The sequence below is a fragment of the Struthio camelus genome, chromosome 5 (assembly GCF_040807025.1).
Source record: "Struthio camelus isolate bStrCam1 chromosome 5, bStrCam1.hap1, whole genome shotgun sequence".
Taxonomy (NCBI): domain Eukaryota; kingdom Metazoa; phylum Chordata; class Aves; order Struthioniformes; family Struthionidae; genus Struthio; species Struthio camelus.
Window position 1 is genome coordinate 22,980,952 of NC_090946.1, and position 18,006 is coordinate 22,998,957.

An 18,006-nucleotide genomic window follows, 5' to 3' on the forward strand; every position below is an offset into this window, starting at 1 on the left:
GTGGCGTTAATTAGAATCTTCCAAATGGCTTTCTTTTAGCTCATCTGGACTCCAGGGCATCTTTTTAAAAGTCCAACACCTCCAACCAAAATGAGTATTGACTCCCCCTAACTTCAGTAAGGATTGGCCCTTAAGAAATTGAAAGAAGTTTAAAAATTTAAAAAGCTAGCCTTAAAAAAGTTTTCTGTGAGTGTCACTATTACCTTATTAAATTGGCCTTTGAAATCAATATTATTCAAATAGGCCACATTTCCAGAGCTTAATATTAGACCTCAGATATGCCCCATTTAGTACCTGAAGTTTTAAGAGCTCAGGTTAACAGACGAATCAGTTACTCCACATAAATTAATATGCATTCCTTTTATGCAAACGTAGACCTGGTTATTTTTTCCTTAAGAAAGATTATTCACTTTCTAGACACATGCACATGGGCCTGCATTTTGGTCAGCCCTAGGATACTCTGAAAGCAAGTGAAACAGGCTCCTGTCACAGTATAGGGACAAATGGCGCTTCTCCCCCTTCCAGGAACAATCTCAGGGAGTTCCCACTGAAGTTCAGGCACTTGTGCTGCCCTTTCTCGGGGCAAAGGGAGGGCAGTGGTGTCTCGTTTTTCCCTGCGCCTCACGAGCCGCAGAGCTGAGCCCCCGGCTGCGGCCTCTCTCTGTCTAACTTTGGCACGGCTCCTGCCCCGATGGCCGGGCCTCCAATGCCAAGAGAGCTTTCTTCAAACAGAGACTAATCTAATTAGAAACAAGGCCTTCCAGACAAAGGAGGAAAAAGCATCTTAAAAAAGGAATGGATTATAAGTATATTTAAATTCTGTAACACTTGCCAGTTTAAGGAGAGCCCAGTTACTTAAGTCATCTTTCTAGTCTTGGAGGCATCCTTTCCAGCCTGCCTTCAGTTTCAGTTCAACAAAAGATACATTATAGAGCAAGCAGAGCTGGAGGTGACAGTGATATAGGTACATCTGTGACAGGCCCCTTCCTGCAGGAGAGGTTGTACCTGACTTGCCAGGTACAGAATAAAAATTGTGTGCTTGACCACTGTGAATCATCCAGGTAACTCCTTTGAGATACTGAGACTGCAGATTGCTGTTCCCTGCACAGCTGCAATATGACTGCAGTATTTTGCATGTCCCTCCACCCCTAGGAAAGCAGGCCAAGAGCCAACTCACAGCCACCAAAGCCACCCCGAGGAAGGGCAGGAGGTCTTGTCCAGGGTGGGTGATAACAAAATATGCAATCTAATCTAACACAGGGCTGTTTTCAGGGCTTTTTTTTTTTTGCCCCATTGTCCCTGGCCAGCTGTCTGACCAGCTAACTGCCTTTTTGGGTCAATTAGAGCAGCATTGCTCTTCTGAAATAATTGCACACTTACAGCGCACAGCCTCTTGTTATGACCAGAAGCAATCCTTTCAGATCTGAGAGATTTTAACGTAGCCTGTCCTAGCTCTTGGTAGTTGCTCCCAGCCTGCCTGTGTTGTAATTTACCTCCGTGGTGTCTGGGTTGAGCTGACCCAGCTATTCAGTCTCATACAGGCCCATCAGCTGTTTATCCCATTTGGTAGCCAGCCTGTACAAAGGAAATGCGCCACTGAATGCATCTGTATTCCTACTACTGAAAGGTTCAAGCTGAAATTGCCTGTTTCCTTGCCAGGAAACTTGAAAGCCAACAGCAGTAAGAAAGCACATATTTCTTTCATGTGAATGGCATCAGTTAATAGGAGAATAAGCATTCAATATTACCCCAATACAACAACAATAGTAAGGCAAAGAGAAAACGCATCGAAGCCTCACATGGAAGATGATAGTTTCTCATACTGTTTTTCATCTTTTTAGTTCAAAAGGTTAAAGAACAAGTAAGAGCCACATATAAAGTAAAGGAACCACTGAGAAAGCTGCAGTGCTCCTCTCGGTCAGTACAACACAATCTTGACCTTCGTGCCATAATACTAAGCCAAAGTTCTTGAAAGGAGGCATTGTTTCAAAAGAGTAGTTTTTTCAAGGGTGAGAAATGCCTATTAAGGAATAGGCTGAAATCACTGAGGTCAGATTATGTTTGACATGTGACATCTACATTTCTCTATCTGGAAGGGGAAGTTTTAAGAGCTCTCACCCCTCTGCACCCCTTAGCTGTGCTTTAAACAGAATCCACTATAAGCGTGGACTAAAGGAAAGTCCACAGTAAAGCTTTAGATATCCTTCCCATTTATCTAAATATTTGTCTTGTGTTGCAATGTGCTAATGTACACGCTTTTCTCCTTTGCGTCTGCAGAAAGTTATTTTTGTCTCTGATAGGTGTGGCATTAAATAAGCAGTAGAGGAAGTAGCACCAGTCCCCACATGCTGGTAGCAACACCAGAGGAAACAATTACAAGAGGTGGAAAATGGGGGTTATAATACAGTGGTGCAAATCTAGTAAAAGCCCATACACGGAGGCAGAGGAAATTTTACATCCTTCACAGCACAGAGCATAATGAGCTTATAAAGTGCCAGTATCTTTAACTATTTGCCATGACAGTGACAACGCGACACTAACAGCTGCAGTGTCATCACAGTGGGTGAAATCTAGGAAGCATCCCTTGAACAGAGGCACAGAACAGGAAATCTGAATTTTGTTAGACGATCTGACTTCTCAGAGCTTGTAAAGTGCTCCACTTGTGTTACTTTTTCAATGTAGGTTCACTCAAGGGGGAAAAAATATCATAACAGAGGGCAAATATTAGCAGCACATGAAAATGGCAAAATCTTGGCCTTCATCTTCAATTTTACCGTTTCTTTAGTGACTGGGGTCTTTTAGCTCCATCTACTGGTACCGTGTAATCTGCAATGCCTGCAGCAGGCCCAGAGAGCCTGCTGGGGAAGATTCAGTATTCCCCCGAACAAACCACAGGACAGCCGGCAGGCAGCTGTGGCTGGACTTGCACGTTTAGCACGATCCTTTCCAGGAGGCTACTGCAAAGTCAGAAGATCCTACACTATGTGATGGTACCGAGCTGTAACCATGTTTAACTTTTCTGCAGCTGGAACACCTGGTCAGGGGGCTCTGGCACACCAGCCCAACTAATCGGCCCGCGCAGTGAGAAAGGCCCTGACAAACATGTAGGTATCTACCGGAGGGATAAAGCATATTGTCTTCATAAAGCTATTGAAAGTCTGAAGTACCTTCAAACGCGTTCAAAAACCATGGAGAACCCGCAGTAACTTCCAAGTGTTTACAGAAGTCATCGTTCACACTTAAATTGGGTTGCTTTTCCTCTTTGTGACGCAGGCTGAGTAACTGGGGATTACATGAATTCTTCCTGAAAGGAAAAGCAGTTAAGGAGAAGGTTACCAACTGCCCAAAAATACATAAGTCATACCAAGCGCCACTCAAGATGCCCTAAAGTACCTGCAACAGCTGTGTGGGGTGGGCAGATATGATAAGAGCACCTGGAGGAAACCCAAGCCCTTCGTTGCCAGGCACTGGGGCAGGCAGGATACTCGAGGACATTTCAAAAGGCTCCAGGAGCTTACGTTTTGTTAGGTAACTCAGTTGTGTCCAGATTGTCAAATCCCTGCAAGCTGCCCTTTTTAGAACTATGTAATATCAAATATCTTAACACTAATGCCCCTTAAAACAGTTACCAATAAGTGTCTGTCTTAAAAAAAAAAACAAAAACAAAACCCCCCCCCCCACAAACACAAGCTCCCTGGTCCAATTTTCTTTTTCCATAGTGTCTTAAATCAGTTCCTTTTCTGACTATAGAGGAGTACTTCTTTCTGAGTCAGTATGTCAGTCCTGCCACAGCTCAGACTGACCTTTCAGAGCTCTCCGCTGAAGTCTTCACTGATTTACTCCAGCTGAGAGTCTGGTCAAATAATCACATATCAGCCAGGTCATAATGGTAAAGCTTATTTGTACATCTTCTCAAGGAGAATACAGTTTACAGCTATTTACCAAGCTATTTTTATATCCAGCAGCTTTGATGTAAAAATCATGTGTTTATTTATTGTTATATGTCTATTTATACAGCTACAGCTTTATTAGAAATGTGACTGCTCTGTTGTTTCCTTAATTGGCAGGTAATTGACTTTTGGAAAACTCTGCTATGTTTTGACATTAGCCATATACAAAGTAAGCTTATTTGACAAACAATTTCAGCTTAGTTCTCTCATATATTTGAATTTATGCACTATCTTTTTCTAGAAAGAAAACGAAGGGGAAAATGTAGTTTCCCTCTTTCCCCATAGCATGAGATTGAGAGAGCTCAGTCCGAGTTTATGTATCTGTTATGTATCATGTGATACATAAACTGTTTTCTACAGCATACTTAAGGGAAACAGATGGGTGTAATTCTGGTTTTAAGGAGGCCTTACCTCAGCTACCATGTTACAGTTTGATTCTCTGTTATAAATACATATATTAATGTTTGTAAAGGCCTGTACAGATTTTAAGCTAAAGGGGAATATACAGCTTGGTAGCGCCTTCAGAGGGAAAAGAAACATATTAAAACTAAAAGGCGCAATGAAACGGGAACCTCTGAGACCCTGGAGGAGTGCTCTTGTTGCTTACAGCAACTAAAATCATGCTGCAAATCAGCAGAGGGAGCCAATTGCCTTTTTTTAGTAGTACCAACTCTGCTCAACAGCCTGCGTGCCAAACCTGTGCAACACTTCCCCGCAGAGGGGCGAATCCCCCATTAATGGGGGATGGATAACAGATAGACAATAGATAGCCTTATGGGTGCCGCTTGGTCCAAAGGGAACATTGAGAAAACCTGAGCTTTGCAGCATCACGCAACTTTACTGACCCATCCAGGCTGTGCCTCCATCTCCGGAAGCGAGCAATACTTAAATGCTTTTGTGGGCTGAGAAAACACAGTTGGTTGCCAACAGCTAACCGAGGGAGGAAAAAGGTCATCATCTTCTCTCCCCTCACCTCTGTATGAGCATCTTATTCTTTTCATATATGATATGGAAGCACTTGCTCAAACCAGTGGGGACACAGGTGTACACAGTGCTTTATTTTTCTAACTATTGTTAAAAAAAAAAAATCAAAAACCCAAATCAAACAATGATATTACAGTACCATCCCCAATGCCCTTCTGCATTTACCCACCTTTACACTCGAATTTTCCTTTTGTTCCCACGTGATAAGACACTGTAGCACAAAGCAGAAACCAGCTAGTCATCATGAAGCAACTTAAAATCAGAACTGCAGTCCTGACACTGTAAAATACTATGAACGCAGGAGCCCACGTTTTGGGGCTCTCTAGCTCCAGAACCATTTTGGTGCACAGGAGTTAAAATAAAACGTGCCCAAGATGAGCACACACAGTCCCCATGACCCCTGTTCCAAGAGTCTTTTCTTCCTGAGATGATCTCCCCTTATTTCTCACCCTTCATAATAGAGGGTCTGAAGGCTAATCTAGCTGAGTGACGTCAGCTAAACCAATCAGTCTTCATTGCATTTGCACACCTACTGTTGAGGGACCAATTTGATCAGCTGATCATTTAATGACAAACTGCTGTATCAACCACACAGGTGACCTTAGCTCAGAATGAGGAGAAGGGTGTGACAGCGGGGAAGTGGGAGAGCGCAATATAAACTTGTTTGTAAAGTGCACTTACATTATTTGGAAGCAGTAAAATGCCATAGGCACAGAATCAAACTAATTCTGGAGATATTTTCCCTACTCCAGCCCGAGAAGTAGAAGGCTGAGTTCTGTGGAGTATAAATGTACTCAGATATTTACAGTATTTCCTAATTAGGACCAGTGAAAAGAGAGAAATTATATTCTCCTTCCATTAAATATGCCTCTGCTGCATTAGTCAGGCAGTAGATGAAAGGTGTGCTGGAGCTCCGCTTTTCCCAGCTCCGGGGCTGAATGTGTCCCAGGTGCTCCTCTCCCTCCAGCAGGCCGCTGCTGGGCCAGCCTCCGCAGTGCCTGTGGGATTACAGGCCCCCCTCGTACGACGCACACGCGGGGCGCAGGCTGGCATGATGCGACGCAACACAGCGCAAGCAGTGAGGGACCAGCTCGGAGCATGACGCAAGAGCCACGCCAAGGCAGTGAGGCAGGCGGCTCAGAAGAGCACTCCCACACCCAGCAGACTCATGGCAGCCAGCCACAGGGCACTGCTGAGGTTTTTGTGAGGTCAGAAAAGAGACATGAAGCCTTTCCTTTTACTTGAATGGTATATTATTACTTCGAGGGAGCCTCTGTGAGGCACGTTCTCTGGAGGGCATCCATCCTGCTTGCAATTACCCTGAGATAACCTCACCCAGCTGGAGATGATCACTGTAGTATCCAAATTGTCCATGCCAGTGTGGCTGCTCCTGAGCTGTAAGGCAGATTGGCAGCAGTGTTTGCCTCCCCTTCACTAGATACAACTTTCTTGTAGGTAAGAAGAGGTTTGTGTGATTCTCAGTACCATTCCAGAGCTGGAAATGCAAATCTCATGAGCTGTTTGCAGAGCACAGTAGCACACTGCCAGAGCTGAATCCCCTCCTCTGTAAGAAATACCTTTAGCTCTGGACCCCAAACCCAAATGTCTCACACTACTTTGGTGTAACACCACTAGAGCTTAATACTGCAACCAGTGCTGAGGGCTATACTGAATTTACATCTCTGCCGCTCACTTGCTCCATTAATTGATCACACTTCTGTTTTTCACAGTTGTAAATGGGAAATATTTATTTCTTAAGTACATCACAAATACGGGTGAAAGCCAGTTTGTCCATGTTCCTAAAGCCCTCACAGACCATGTAGAAAAGAAACAGAGAAGGGGCCAGTGTTTAAGGCACTGAATGTTTTTAATGCTATTTCTCATAACGTGAAGTCCATTTATACGTGTTAATATACTGCCTTGTAGATGCCTAAGGTGTTTACAGCTATGTGCTAAGATGCAGCACAGAGTTTTGAGTTCAAGTAGAATGTGAGGATGAATTCTGAATTGATTTTCACTTTAAGTTCTATATTGTTGCTTTATTTATACTCCAGAATAAAATATCCTTAAGGTTTTTGTTTACCTTTAATTTCTGTGATTTACAGAACACTTTTGCAAAGCCTGTTGGTTTTATAGATATGGTCACATTCTATTAATATTTTCATTATTAGTGATTATAGGTGTTTTCCATTTGCTGTTCAGCTGCAAGAGAAAACTGTTTAGCTTGGCCCAATGATCTGTAAATTTAGAAGTATTGCATCATGCACCACAGAATATGCAATACAGTATATACATGAGCATAAAATGTTTCCTTGGGTTAAACTTAGGTCCATTTTAATGCTATTGCAAGAAACATTAATAACTATAGAAAAAGATTGAAAGTATGGTTATCTATACAGTGAATACATTGACTTACAAAGTACAGTATGATCCAGAAATGAGTACATAAAATATCATGCCACTCCAATTCCTTATCTTGCCTAATATAACACACTTTATCTGTCTTACTTTCAGTGTCTAAAGATAGCACTGTTCTCGTGCTTTTTCATTACTGCACTGTACAGACATTTGCTGGGTCTAATCTAAAACCAGATCAAGTTCTATCATTTTCTGTGACAATAATTCAATGTTTGAAGGACTGTTATGACAGTACGTTTATTCGGCCATAAGAGAAGGTCAGCCCAGCGCAGGCAGTCAGCACAAGGCCTGACAACCAAACTCTATAAAGTCCATCCACGGGAACAAACCTCACTGTTTCAGAGTTATGATTCAAGTAGCTGTTTTGAATATTTTACAGTGTTTTCACTGTAAGTTTCCTCTAAGGGGGTCTTCTGACCGTATTGTGTTCTATCAGAAAAAAAAACTACCAAGTCTACTGTAAAAAATGAAAGAGCACCAATGCTGGTCTCTCAGAGCAGGGTATTACGGACTAACAAGCAAGGACTGAATTTGTAAGAGATGAAAGAACTACTCCTGCTCTTCACTTCGTCAGAAGCAAGAGCAGGCTGATTAGCAAAGACAGGGAAAAAAAGGCAAGAAATGAAACTTACCTGAACAAATGTCCCTGTCTAAAATACGGTGGCTTTTAAAAGTCTAAAGTGATTTTACAACTCTGTTGGTGAGAAACATTGTGAAAGTCATTCTAGTGTGGTAAACAATGCTCACCTCAGAACACTAAGGGAGGGAGTGTTGCAATGTATTACAATATGTATTACATTAGCCCAGACTGTATGGGAACATAGCACCTATGTCACACCTAAGATACTTAGGTGATATCTTTATCACCTGTGCCAGAAACCTGGATTACCTCACTGACTTCCACAACAAATTTAATAACCTTTGCTTCAGTACCTCAGTGTGAGACTGCCTCTGGGATACTGCTGTACTGACACTGTTTTCCTAGACATTATAATCAAGGTGAAGAATAGTAACTTACAAACTACAATACACAGCATAACCATAAATCAGTATTTGCTACTTCAGTAAAACTCTTAACTATCTGAAACAATCTCAAAAAGCCGTAAAATACTCTCTGGCCTTCAGGCACTGCCCTGTTTGCTCTGGGGATAACACTTGCAAACCTCATCTCCTTAATCTAAAAGGGTCTTTCTTTCAAAAACCTGCTGTGACATAGAGTTTACATAGAATCTTGCTACAAACACCACCCTACGCAGGAAGAAGTTGTTTGAAAAATACCTCATTTTCAAACACGATCAACCAAAATGGAACAAGCAGAGCTAGATACTGACAACAGATTAGAGCGCTGCAATTTCCCACCGCCACAGTAAGCACTCCCACCACAGTAAATACTCTTCACAGAGTCAGCCAGCTCCCACTTTTCCACATTGCACAACCCAGTATAAACTTCATCCAATATACTAAATGCTCTCATGAAAACTCAGCAGATGAAAATACACATAACGTTACATGCTACAATGGGCTGTCATAAACGTTTAGTAAAGGACAGTAACAGATAGCAGAATAACGTTTCTCGCAAAGCAATCACTCCACTTCTCGTTTCTTGCTCCTGATCTACAAGGTAGTTTCAAAAGACGTGCAGCCTCATTAGCCCCCACAGCTATCAATTATCTTTATTTTTCCTCAGAGGGTCTCCACTGATACCCAATTAAATTCAGAGAAACTCAGCTGATATTTAGTTTGGAAGTTTATTGCCTGTATTTCACACTCGAAGCAGCTGTGTGCCCAAAAGTTTGTCTACCTTTTCCCGTTTATATAGTAAAAACAAAGTTATCTCTATCTACAAATTCTGTCTTAACTATGTCTTAAAGAGCATTACAGCTCTAACACAACCACTGAAAGGATTCCTTTTTCCTCAAGCCAGTAGGCCACCAGGTCAGAAAGCCTGTGCTGATTCTTATACTCCCACAAACCAACTGGGAGGAACCAATAATGATAGAAAAAAAATTGCAGTCTGCTTGCCAATAGAGCATTTTTGTTCTATTTATTCTAAATTATTCTATAATTCTTTAACTTTCAGCGTTTCCAATTTTAAAATATCTTTTCCGATTCCTTCTGATCAAATACACTGGATCAAACACTTCATCTTACTAGTAAGTGCAATGTTTCATGGCATTTTAATACATGCGTACATGTAAACCACAAACACTTTTTGCTACTTGTTGTCAGTGCCTTTGGTTGTCACTAACTTATACTAATTAAAAAACAAAAGGCAAAAATATCAAATTGACATTGAAAATTCCAGCACAAAATAGAAAACTGATTGCCTGTGTTAGCATAACTGCTTTTATAACCATTCTGCTTTGCCACCACAAGTTATCAGTAGCTTAGCTAATAAGTGCTAAATGATGTTACATAATCCATATATTAATTGAAAGCAAATGTAGTTAAAGCCAAAACTTCAGATTGATGTGCAAAAATACATTTCACAAATTTTATTGTTCAAAGCACATTACATACATAAACATGCAATCATTCAATAATCTGAATTGTTAAACACCTGTTTGTATTAACTCTAATGTCATTCATTCTGCTTTAATCATACTGGAGGAACTATGACTTTGAAACCGTCTATAGGGGAATGAAAGTCAAATTTGTAGTTGTCATTTCGTCTTCTACAGACCTATTACTGAAGTGTAATTAATCTCTTTTCCAACTGCTTAAGCATGAAGAGGATGTTCCCATTCTACATGTAACCCATTACCAAAGACAAAGGGAAAAATTCTGCCCTTGGTTGCATTTCCAGAAGCCCAGCGCGTTCACTGGCATTCCCACAGTGTTCCTGGCAGATGTTTCTGCTATACTTACTTCCAATGGAAAATTTCAGCGATTCCTCCCCACTCCCCTTCCTACATACTCTGAATTGTGAGGCAGGCTGTCTGACAGAAGAAAAAGAAACTACCAAACCTCTCACTTGCGCTTGGGCCTTTCATACTCGTCAGTGCTGGGACCGGTGTGTAGCTGGACTTCAACAGAGTAAACATCCACAGAAGAGACAGATACTGGTGGCGCAGAAGGCACAGGCACCGCCCCAGCAGACGGGCATCGCAAGCCAGCAATTTTACGGTACCTTCCATGTGGATGATATTATGTCTTATGACATACACCACACTGAAGTTGCAGACCCCTGGATTTGGTTTTGAGACTCGCACTCCTAAGTTCGGGGTTTTTTTTCTGTTTACCAGCATGACCCAAAGCCTATGAATATTTTTTTAAAATTATTGCTATGTCTTACAGAAGTAACTGAAACAAAGTTAGCCTTAAGGGTGCTCAGGCCTTAAAATATTGCCAGAACTCATCTAAAGGATAACCTGTATATGTGTATATGTCAGAAAACTGGCACACTTTTTTTTTTTTTTTTTTTTTTGGTAAGTGCAGTATACCCTGAATAAAATAGGTGTTCTCCAAAACTAATGGCACAGTTAACAAAGCTACAGCACTTAAGAAATGGAAGCAGGCTCTTGTGGACTTTGCTCTTGCAGGAAAAAGGAATTGATAAGTTCACAGTCTCTCCCATTTTTACCTTTGCCCCCAGCTGAAGGCTATACAACATATCATTTTTGCACTGTTAATGGTAAAAGAGGTCTTTGGTGGAGGAATTAATTACCAGCTGAGAAAAGGTAATACCCGTAGTACAGATATGGGTGATTAATTCAGTCACAAACCTGCACTCATTTCCCTGTGGCAAGACACTTCCATGTTCTCAGAACAGTATGTGATAGAAAGTAAACACACAGGAAATGCACATTCAGAGAATGTAAAGGGCATCCCTTCATCTCTCAGTTTTCCAGTCAGCTTACAATATCCAGACTTTTATTTTTTCAAAGCAAACATCAGCTCGCTACCAAGTTAATGGCAAACAATAAGTCATATAGATAGCAGAATATAACATTCAAGTCTTACTGTTTCATATATAAACCTTTACTTTAAAGTGTTATCTAAAATAACAAACATGGTTACTAGACCAAATAACCCATATAAACTATGCTGAAAATATCATCTTTATTTACAGGAAACTAACTAAAATGAGCTTTAACTGGGCACGGGATCTGCAACAACCACTTTTTCTCAGAGCCAGACCATGGCCCAGCTTTGCAGAACTAAGGGGGAGGACAACCCCCCCCCCAACACACGCGCGTAAGAAGAAAGCATTGGCCAAGAGATCTTGCTCACCTGCTTCTGGAAGGGGTGGGAAGCAGCTTGCCAACTACCACTTTCTGATCAGGCATCATATTTTGTTACCTATCCCACCCTTCGGTCTTTACAACTTCATGCAACCTCTTGCTCAAGTGAACTGTGAAGTTGCTATTCCAGCCCTTGGTGTTGTTCTGCCAATAGATTGTGTAATTTAGGAAAACAAAGGCTTAAACATCCTTTCGTTCTGTATGCGCTTCTATATACACACATCGTTATCTTCTAGTACTGTTAGGAATCACAACTACAAGAAATAACCAAAGAGAAAATTGGGAACATATGATTATTTTATAGGCACTTCCATAACCATGTAAATTGTTTCATAGTTAATTTACTAAACTCCAAAGCTGCTTTAAAGAACAGCAACTGGTTTGGGTTGTATAAAAACACTGCCTTTGAGACCCAAGAAATCCCACACTGCTTTACAGAGCGTGAATTAGATACCAGAAGAATTATTCTTTGCAAACCGAGCATCCAGCATGCACTCAAAATTAGCTCACACAGAGCCTTAATATTAGCACTATTAGCACTTGCTTTTTTGTGATTTAATGAAAATGCTCTGGTTCGAAAGAAACAACTAATCAGGTAATCACATTAGACTGTATCCCATAGGCCTTACTCAATCAAGCTCCCAGAAAAATCACTGAATAAAACAGGATTAAGTCTTTTATGACCACACACGGTATCCATCATAAAACATAGCCAACATTCACATGGAGGTTATAAGATTATTACATGGTTACCTGTGCTCTATAAAATAAGCGTCATGGTAAACAGATTACAAAATGGTACAGTAGTATTAAATATTATTAACATGTTACTTTTATTAATTAATCATCATTGCCTATCACCAAAACATTAGTACTTCAGTATAAAGACTGCAAAACATATATGATTTAACAGATGGAATATTGACAGATTCAAACACTTTGGATCTCTTATCTATCCACAAGATCTAGAAATAAGGCATACGGTCAGCAGATTAGGAGAGGTTAAGTTAACAGCCCGAGCGCTTTGCTTTCCTCCCACACACCTTAATTCTGTCAGTTATGCTCCTGGATTCCTCACAGCAAGTTTGGTATCTTCAGGAGGTCATACCTGAGGAAGGCTGTTAGCTGGCTGAAACATCGTTCTTTTATTTTTTTCACCTCCCTGTGTACAAAGGAAACAAATAGTAAATAGCTAGAGGGTTTAGTCTTTTTAAAAAAACTTGATAGAGTTTTCTGCTAGGAAGATAACTGTGTGGGGCCTGAGAGATTTCACTTGCTCAAGCTCACACACACTTATACACAACTGACACTTCATTTCACTGAGAAGATCTTGACATAAAATTGTAGAACCGGTCACATCTATCGGATAGAAGCTTGACAGTTTTCCCACACAGCACTGTCAAAACTTCCCATGAGTAGCTGTAAACAGAATTAGCAGGGTGGCCACTTAGCAACCAAATGCTTTTGCTTTTGCATCCTTACAGCATGGCGCCGTCTCCTTTTAGGCTGAACACACTCCTGTCCGTATGATGGCCACTGGAAGTCTTTGGAGGGCATTTTGTTCTTCTGACTCGCTACCTCTTCAGAATCAGAGTCTTCCTGTTGCATTGAAGGAAAATGCCTGTCTGGATAAATCTCCTTCAGTTTGCCCTCAAAGAATACATCTAAGCATCGTCCAGCCTCAGCAACCTCCGAATCCGGCTGTAAGAGAAAAAACAATCATTTAGTGTTATTGCACACTGAAGTCATCAAGGATCAGAAACAAATTCCTACCCTGTCCTAACATCTTGCCTTGGTTCTGTCTGCTACGTCCCCATTAGTCTCCTGTGCACTTTCTATAGCCCATTAGTCCCTCTGCATTTACAGTGTAAGTAAAAAGCAGATGCTGCTATTAAGGGAAACATTTCTGCATCTATAAGAAAAGAGATGTGAAGTGGACTGGAAAGAATAACAGTCTTCATTGCTTAGGAATTTCTATGCACCTGCATTCTGCTAGCTGCTTTGCTGGATATGCCTGGCTTCTCACAGTAAACCCAGCATCATTCCAGAAAGCCATCGGCTAAGACATTCCTCTCTAATTTTATACCCACACACAGCTCCAGTTCTCAGATGCGGCACTTTTGTCATTAACAAATCTATATAATTTCCAAAGAGTTAAAAAAACTCATCAATCCTTCTGTTTATCCCATTCCTCCATCTGATGTCAATGGAACCAAGAGAGCTACACCAGTGTGACAGCTTGAAAGAACCACCCTCCAGTTTAGATACTCTCATCCGTGCATATTATATACGCACATAATTGAACTTTGCACAGTTCCAAAACATGAGACGCACGTCAGTCACAAGTTCCTCAGGTGCCGAATAGTGGGATTTGTCCTTTTTTTGCAGCTTTTTTCGTATGCTTGACAAATCCATTGGCCTTTTTATGATCTGATAATAATGCCGAGCCTGCAATAAGAATAAATACAGGTAAACAGACGTAACCTTTTTAATTAAAATGTTTCATCTCCAGTGACTTCTATCCACGTTTGAATAGAAGTCACTGCAGAGGATTCCTTGCAGAGCAAGGAATAGAGCTCTCGTCTCTTAGCACCTGCACTTGCACATCATCTTCCTGCTTGCTTTTTTAGGTTTGATTAAAAATATATATATATTTGCTTGCAAGATTGATCTTCAAAACGGCATACCTGACTATTCTGCTATTTGCACTCCCTAAAGTTTATCCCATGATATAAATGTTGTCATTTAACCATAATCGATAATGAATGTAACACTGAATTAGCAAACATAAAAATAATGTGCTGAGACACTGGCAGTTGATACAGTGGGAAGTAGTCTGCCTAGAGTGACTACAAATATGGTACTATACTCTCCTTTTCAAGTCCAACAAAAGTTTATTTCAACAGGCACCCGTTACCACTCCTTAAATTTTTCTGGGTCAAAACTTGCTTTGCTAGGTTGTGTGTTCCATAAGCTCTTCACATGTTTTACGAGGTGGAAAATTTTCAATATTGTTATTTGAACTATTCAGTCATATAAAGCCTGCTGTTTTTCTTTCATTTTCCCATCCAACTTGTTTCATGTTGTGTTCCATTGTTATAATCACTCGAATCTACATCTTCCTTAAAATAGCCAGTTAATACCGCAAGTGTTCAGTACATGGACGAAACAGCAACCAGTCTCTAGACTGTTGTCCGATGTCCTGACAACATCATCTTCCCCTGAACACAGTCACATTACTACCTTTGGGCAGCACATCAGAAAAGAGGGAGTGCAGGGTTATTTGTAAAGCAGATCTCGCTTATGGCACTGAAACGTTCTCCATATACACAGCAGGTCAACAGTTTTAATCACCAGAATGCCTGATTTTGTCGTCGTTTCCTACCAGCATCTTTAACATCCAAACCTGGCCCAAGAACATTTGCCAGTATTTACCTGCTTTTGAACTGGCACTTTCACATCACTTTCAAGAGGGAAACGCCTACCCCTGGGATGCAAGACAATAGTGCAAGTGAACATCTTGTGAGAAGACAAAGGAAGAACTCGTGAGCAACACCACAGCATTCCCTGGATTCCCCTGGCCCACGTGTGTGCAGTACTTACCAGGGGGCTGACGGGCTCATGGAATGGGAGGCTCAGGCTACTGCACAACAGCGAAAGCACCAACTTTTCACACTTCTGTAAAATCCAGATTTGAAATAAGCTCTAATTCAAAGCAAACGAGTTTTGCTCTTGCCCTTAGCTAATCCAGATCATAGTAATGACAAAGGGAGTTTTATGTAGCCTGTGCGTTTCTGATGCAAGATGGCACACTTCACTAACTTGAGGGCATCATATAGCATTTTAGCAGTTTTGAAAGTGAGGATAATAAATGATAGGGAAGAAAAGAAGGATTATCGAAGTTTTTTCTGTACGCATGAATCTTTCCTGAAAATGTATTTGTACTGTATTATTAGATGGAAACTCTTCAGAATTCAATACTATCTCCTTTCCGCACTCCATTTCTGTACTCTTCCTTGGCTCTTGACTGAAAGAACAACAGCAACAGCATGGAAACTATTTCATGGAGAATGTTTCACACAGTTCAAATTCCATTCAAACAAACGGGTATAAGTTATGTGGCTCGCAGCACTATATGAAAATGGCTATGTTTAATCATTCATCATTAACACTAACTTGCAAAATACTTATACTACTCTTCCTCTGTTTTTTTCACTGAGGCCAAGAAATGTGCTGCAAAACAGTTCATAAGCCATGACTGTTAATCAAGCAAGGAAATTTCTAATTAACTCAATTTTCTAATTAACACTTCATTAATCAAAGGCCAGATCACAGCTATTTCTGCCCAGTTGTACCCAATGCAATAGAGAGAGGGATCACATAGAAGTCCAGAAGTTATACTCAGCCCTATACGGACATAGTAGCTCATGACTGGAAACAGATGAATTTGTGTGGTGCTGTGGCCAGGCTCATAGGCCTTGCCAGGGGGCTGCAGTGCTTTAAGAATCATTGCTGTTGTCTTTATCTATAGCGCCCAGATTAGACTAGCGCCAAGTCCTAGATTTAATTAGTGCATTGCCAACTCAGCATCTGCACCCAGCTGTGTGCACTTAGCCTCCCTGTCCAGTTGTTACTCACATACACATGACATGCATTTGGAACTTCTTGCTTCCCAGTACCAAGCAGACTTTAAGAAAAGCTATTTTTCATGAGATATTTATTAGAGGAAACTGGTAATGGGGATGCAAAGAGTACAAGCTTTCATCTGGGCTGGGTTAGCAGTGCCTAAATATCATCCTAAAGGTTACTAATGGTCCATATGAAGTGAACCGATTATTTCAATCCAACTGAGAGTCAAAAACTGTCCACATCAAAAAAATATCATTGCAACTGGCCTAAGTAGATGTCTGAGAGGATGCCAAGTCTTAAAGGAAAAGATTCAGTGGCAGAGAGCCAGGCAAAGATGATTCACAGAACCTTGCTCTGCTGCTGCTGAGTGTGCCTTGCCTGTTCAGAGGAGAAAGGGATTCCAGATCTGCCAGCCTCATCTCTCTGTAACATGGCATTTATTGTAAATTAAACAGGGATTTCTAGAAAGAAGAGAATGATATAACTGAACATTAACGTAATGCCGTTGTTGTATTTACTATCCTCTGAAACACTCTAGTAGCAACCAAGTCATGTTTCCAATAGGAGGCAAAGCTGTTTGCAGAGATCGTATGTTCTTTTTCTATATAGTATAGTATGCAGTTATTCTCACCTTCTGGTCATAGTCATCAAGGCCATGTTGTGCTTTATAACTGCGGTTGTAACGGGTGTTTTCACAGTCATATTCTACCTCTGGCTTCACTGGATTACGACAAAGCGTACACACCCATTCTCCCCTGCAAAACAACACATCAAAGAACCTGTGTCAAATTTTGCCAGCTACCTTGCCAAATAACAAACCTCAGGAATCACTGTATTTGGAAACAATTCTGATTTTTAATTGGTACGAGAACAGCGATCTTAAGCCCATTGTACTGGACACTCTCCAAGAAATTCAAATCTCATTAGAAATGTAATATTTCAGATTCTAGTCATTGCACTTAGTGTAGCGAAAAAGAAAAAATAGTAAGTATTTGAAACCACATATGAACAATGCGTGCAGCTGCACACATCGAAATGTTGTTTTCCTAGAAAATTAGAAAAAAATACAGCCAGCAATACAAAAACCAGACAACAGTTAGGTCATAAGAGAAAAATGGATCTGTTAAGATAATAAATGTATCAATTACCAAAGAAATCAAGATTGTTACAAAAGGATGTGCTAGGGCATGCAATCCTCAGCCAAACAGATATAACTCAGCAGGGGCATAAGTGTCCTTGCTGGCAGATCCATTTTCAGAAACTCCTCTGTCCTCATAAAACCCTTAGTGATGCAACTTCTGCAAGATCAGGGCCTGAATAACTACAGATTAAGGATCATAAAGAAATATGAATATAAAAGGTTAGTTACAGGAACTAATTTAATTAACTAGAATATAACCTGGCCTAGGAAGCTTATTTTACAAGAAAAACTTGCTTTTCATAGTATTTTGAAAATGGAGGTTTAATAACGACTTAGGCCTTTGAGAAAAAGGGAGAAAAGGACAAAAGATGGCACTTCCTGTCTTTTGAACAGAAAGAACAACCCACAAACTTTGAGCTAATACCCCACAAAGCATTTTGCTCAGCTGAGAGTTATTTGGTGATAATGATCTATAACAGAATTCAGAATTAGGCAACACTAGTAATGGACATTATTTACCCAGCCTCACTTTTTAAATTTGATATGTGAATGCACGCCTAATTCTGGATCTTTGTCACAAACAATTTGGCTGTAACAAGTTGCTAGTGACTATATATCTATATAGTCACTATATAGGGAA

General features: G+C 40.6%; 1 protein-coding gene across 2 annotated transcripts in view; it reads right to left on the reverse strand.

The window, feature by feature from the left end:
* Positions 1–1,467: 1,467 nt before the first annotated feature.
* TRIM66 (tripartite motif containing 66) overlaps positions 1,468–18,006 on the reverse strand; it is a 61,352-nt gene continuing 44,813 nt past the window's right edge. Inside the window, exons 16-22 of one of the 2 annotated variants that reach the window (XR_011141363.1) lie at positions 16,857–16,980; positions 15,200–15,274; positions 13,892–14,044; positions 13,079–13,297; positions 11,586–12,758; positions 3,168–3,304; positions 1,468–1,575 (exon numbers count right to left, since the gene is read on the reverse strand). Coding sequence is in view for 1 of the 2 variants with exons in the window: in XM_009684699.2 (XP_009682994.2) it covers positions 12,699–12,758; positions 13,079–13,297; positions 13,892–14,044; positions 15,200–15,274; positions 16,857–16,980 (631 nt within the window). In the remaining variant the exon portion in view is untranslated. Of the gene's footprint in view, positions 1,576–3,167; positions 3,305–9,805; positions 12,759–13,078; positions 13,298–13,891; positions 14,045–15,199; positions 15,275–16,856; positions 16,981–18,006 lie in introns of those variants that run through there. The other variant, XM_009684699.2, reaches the window with a different exon arrangement.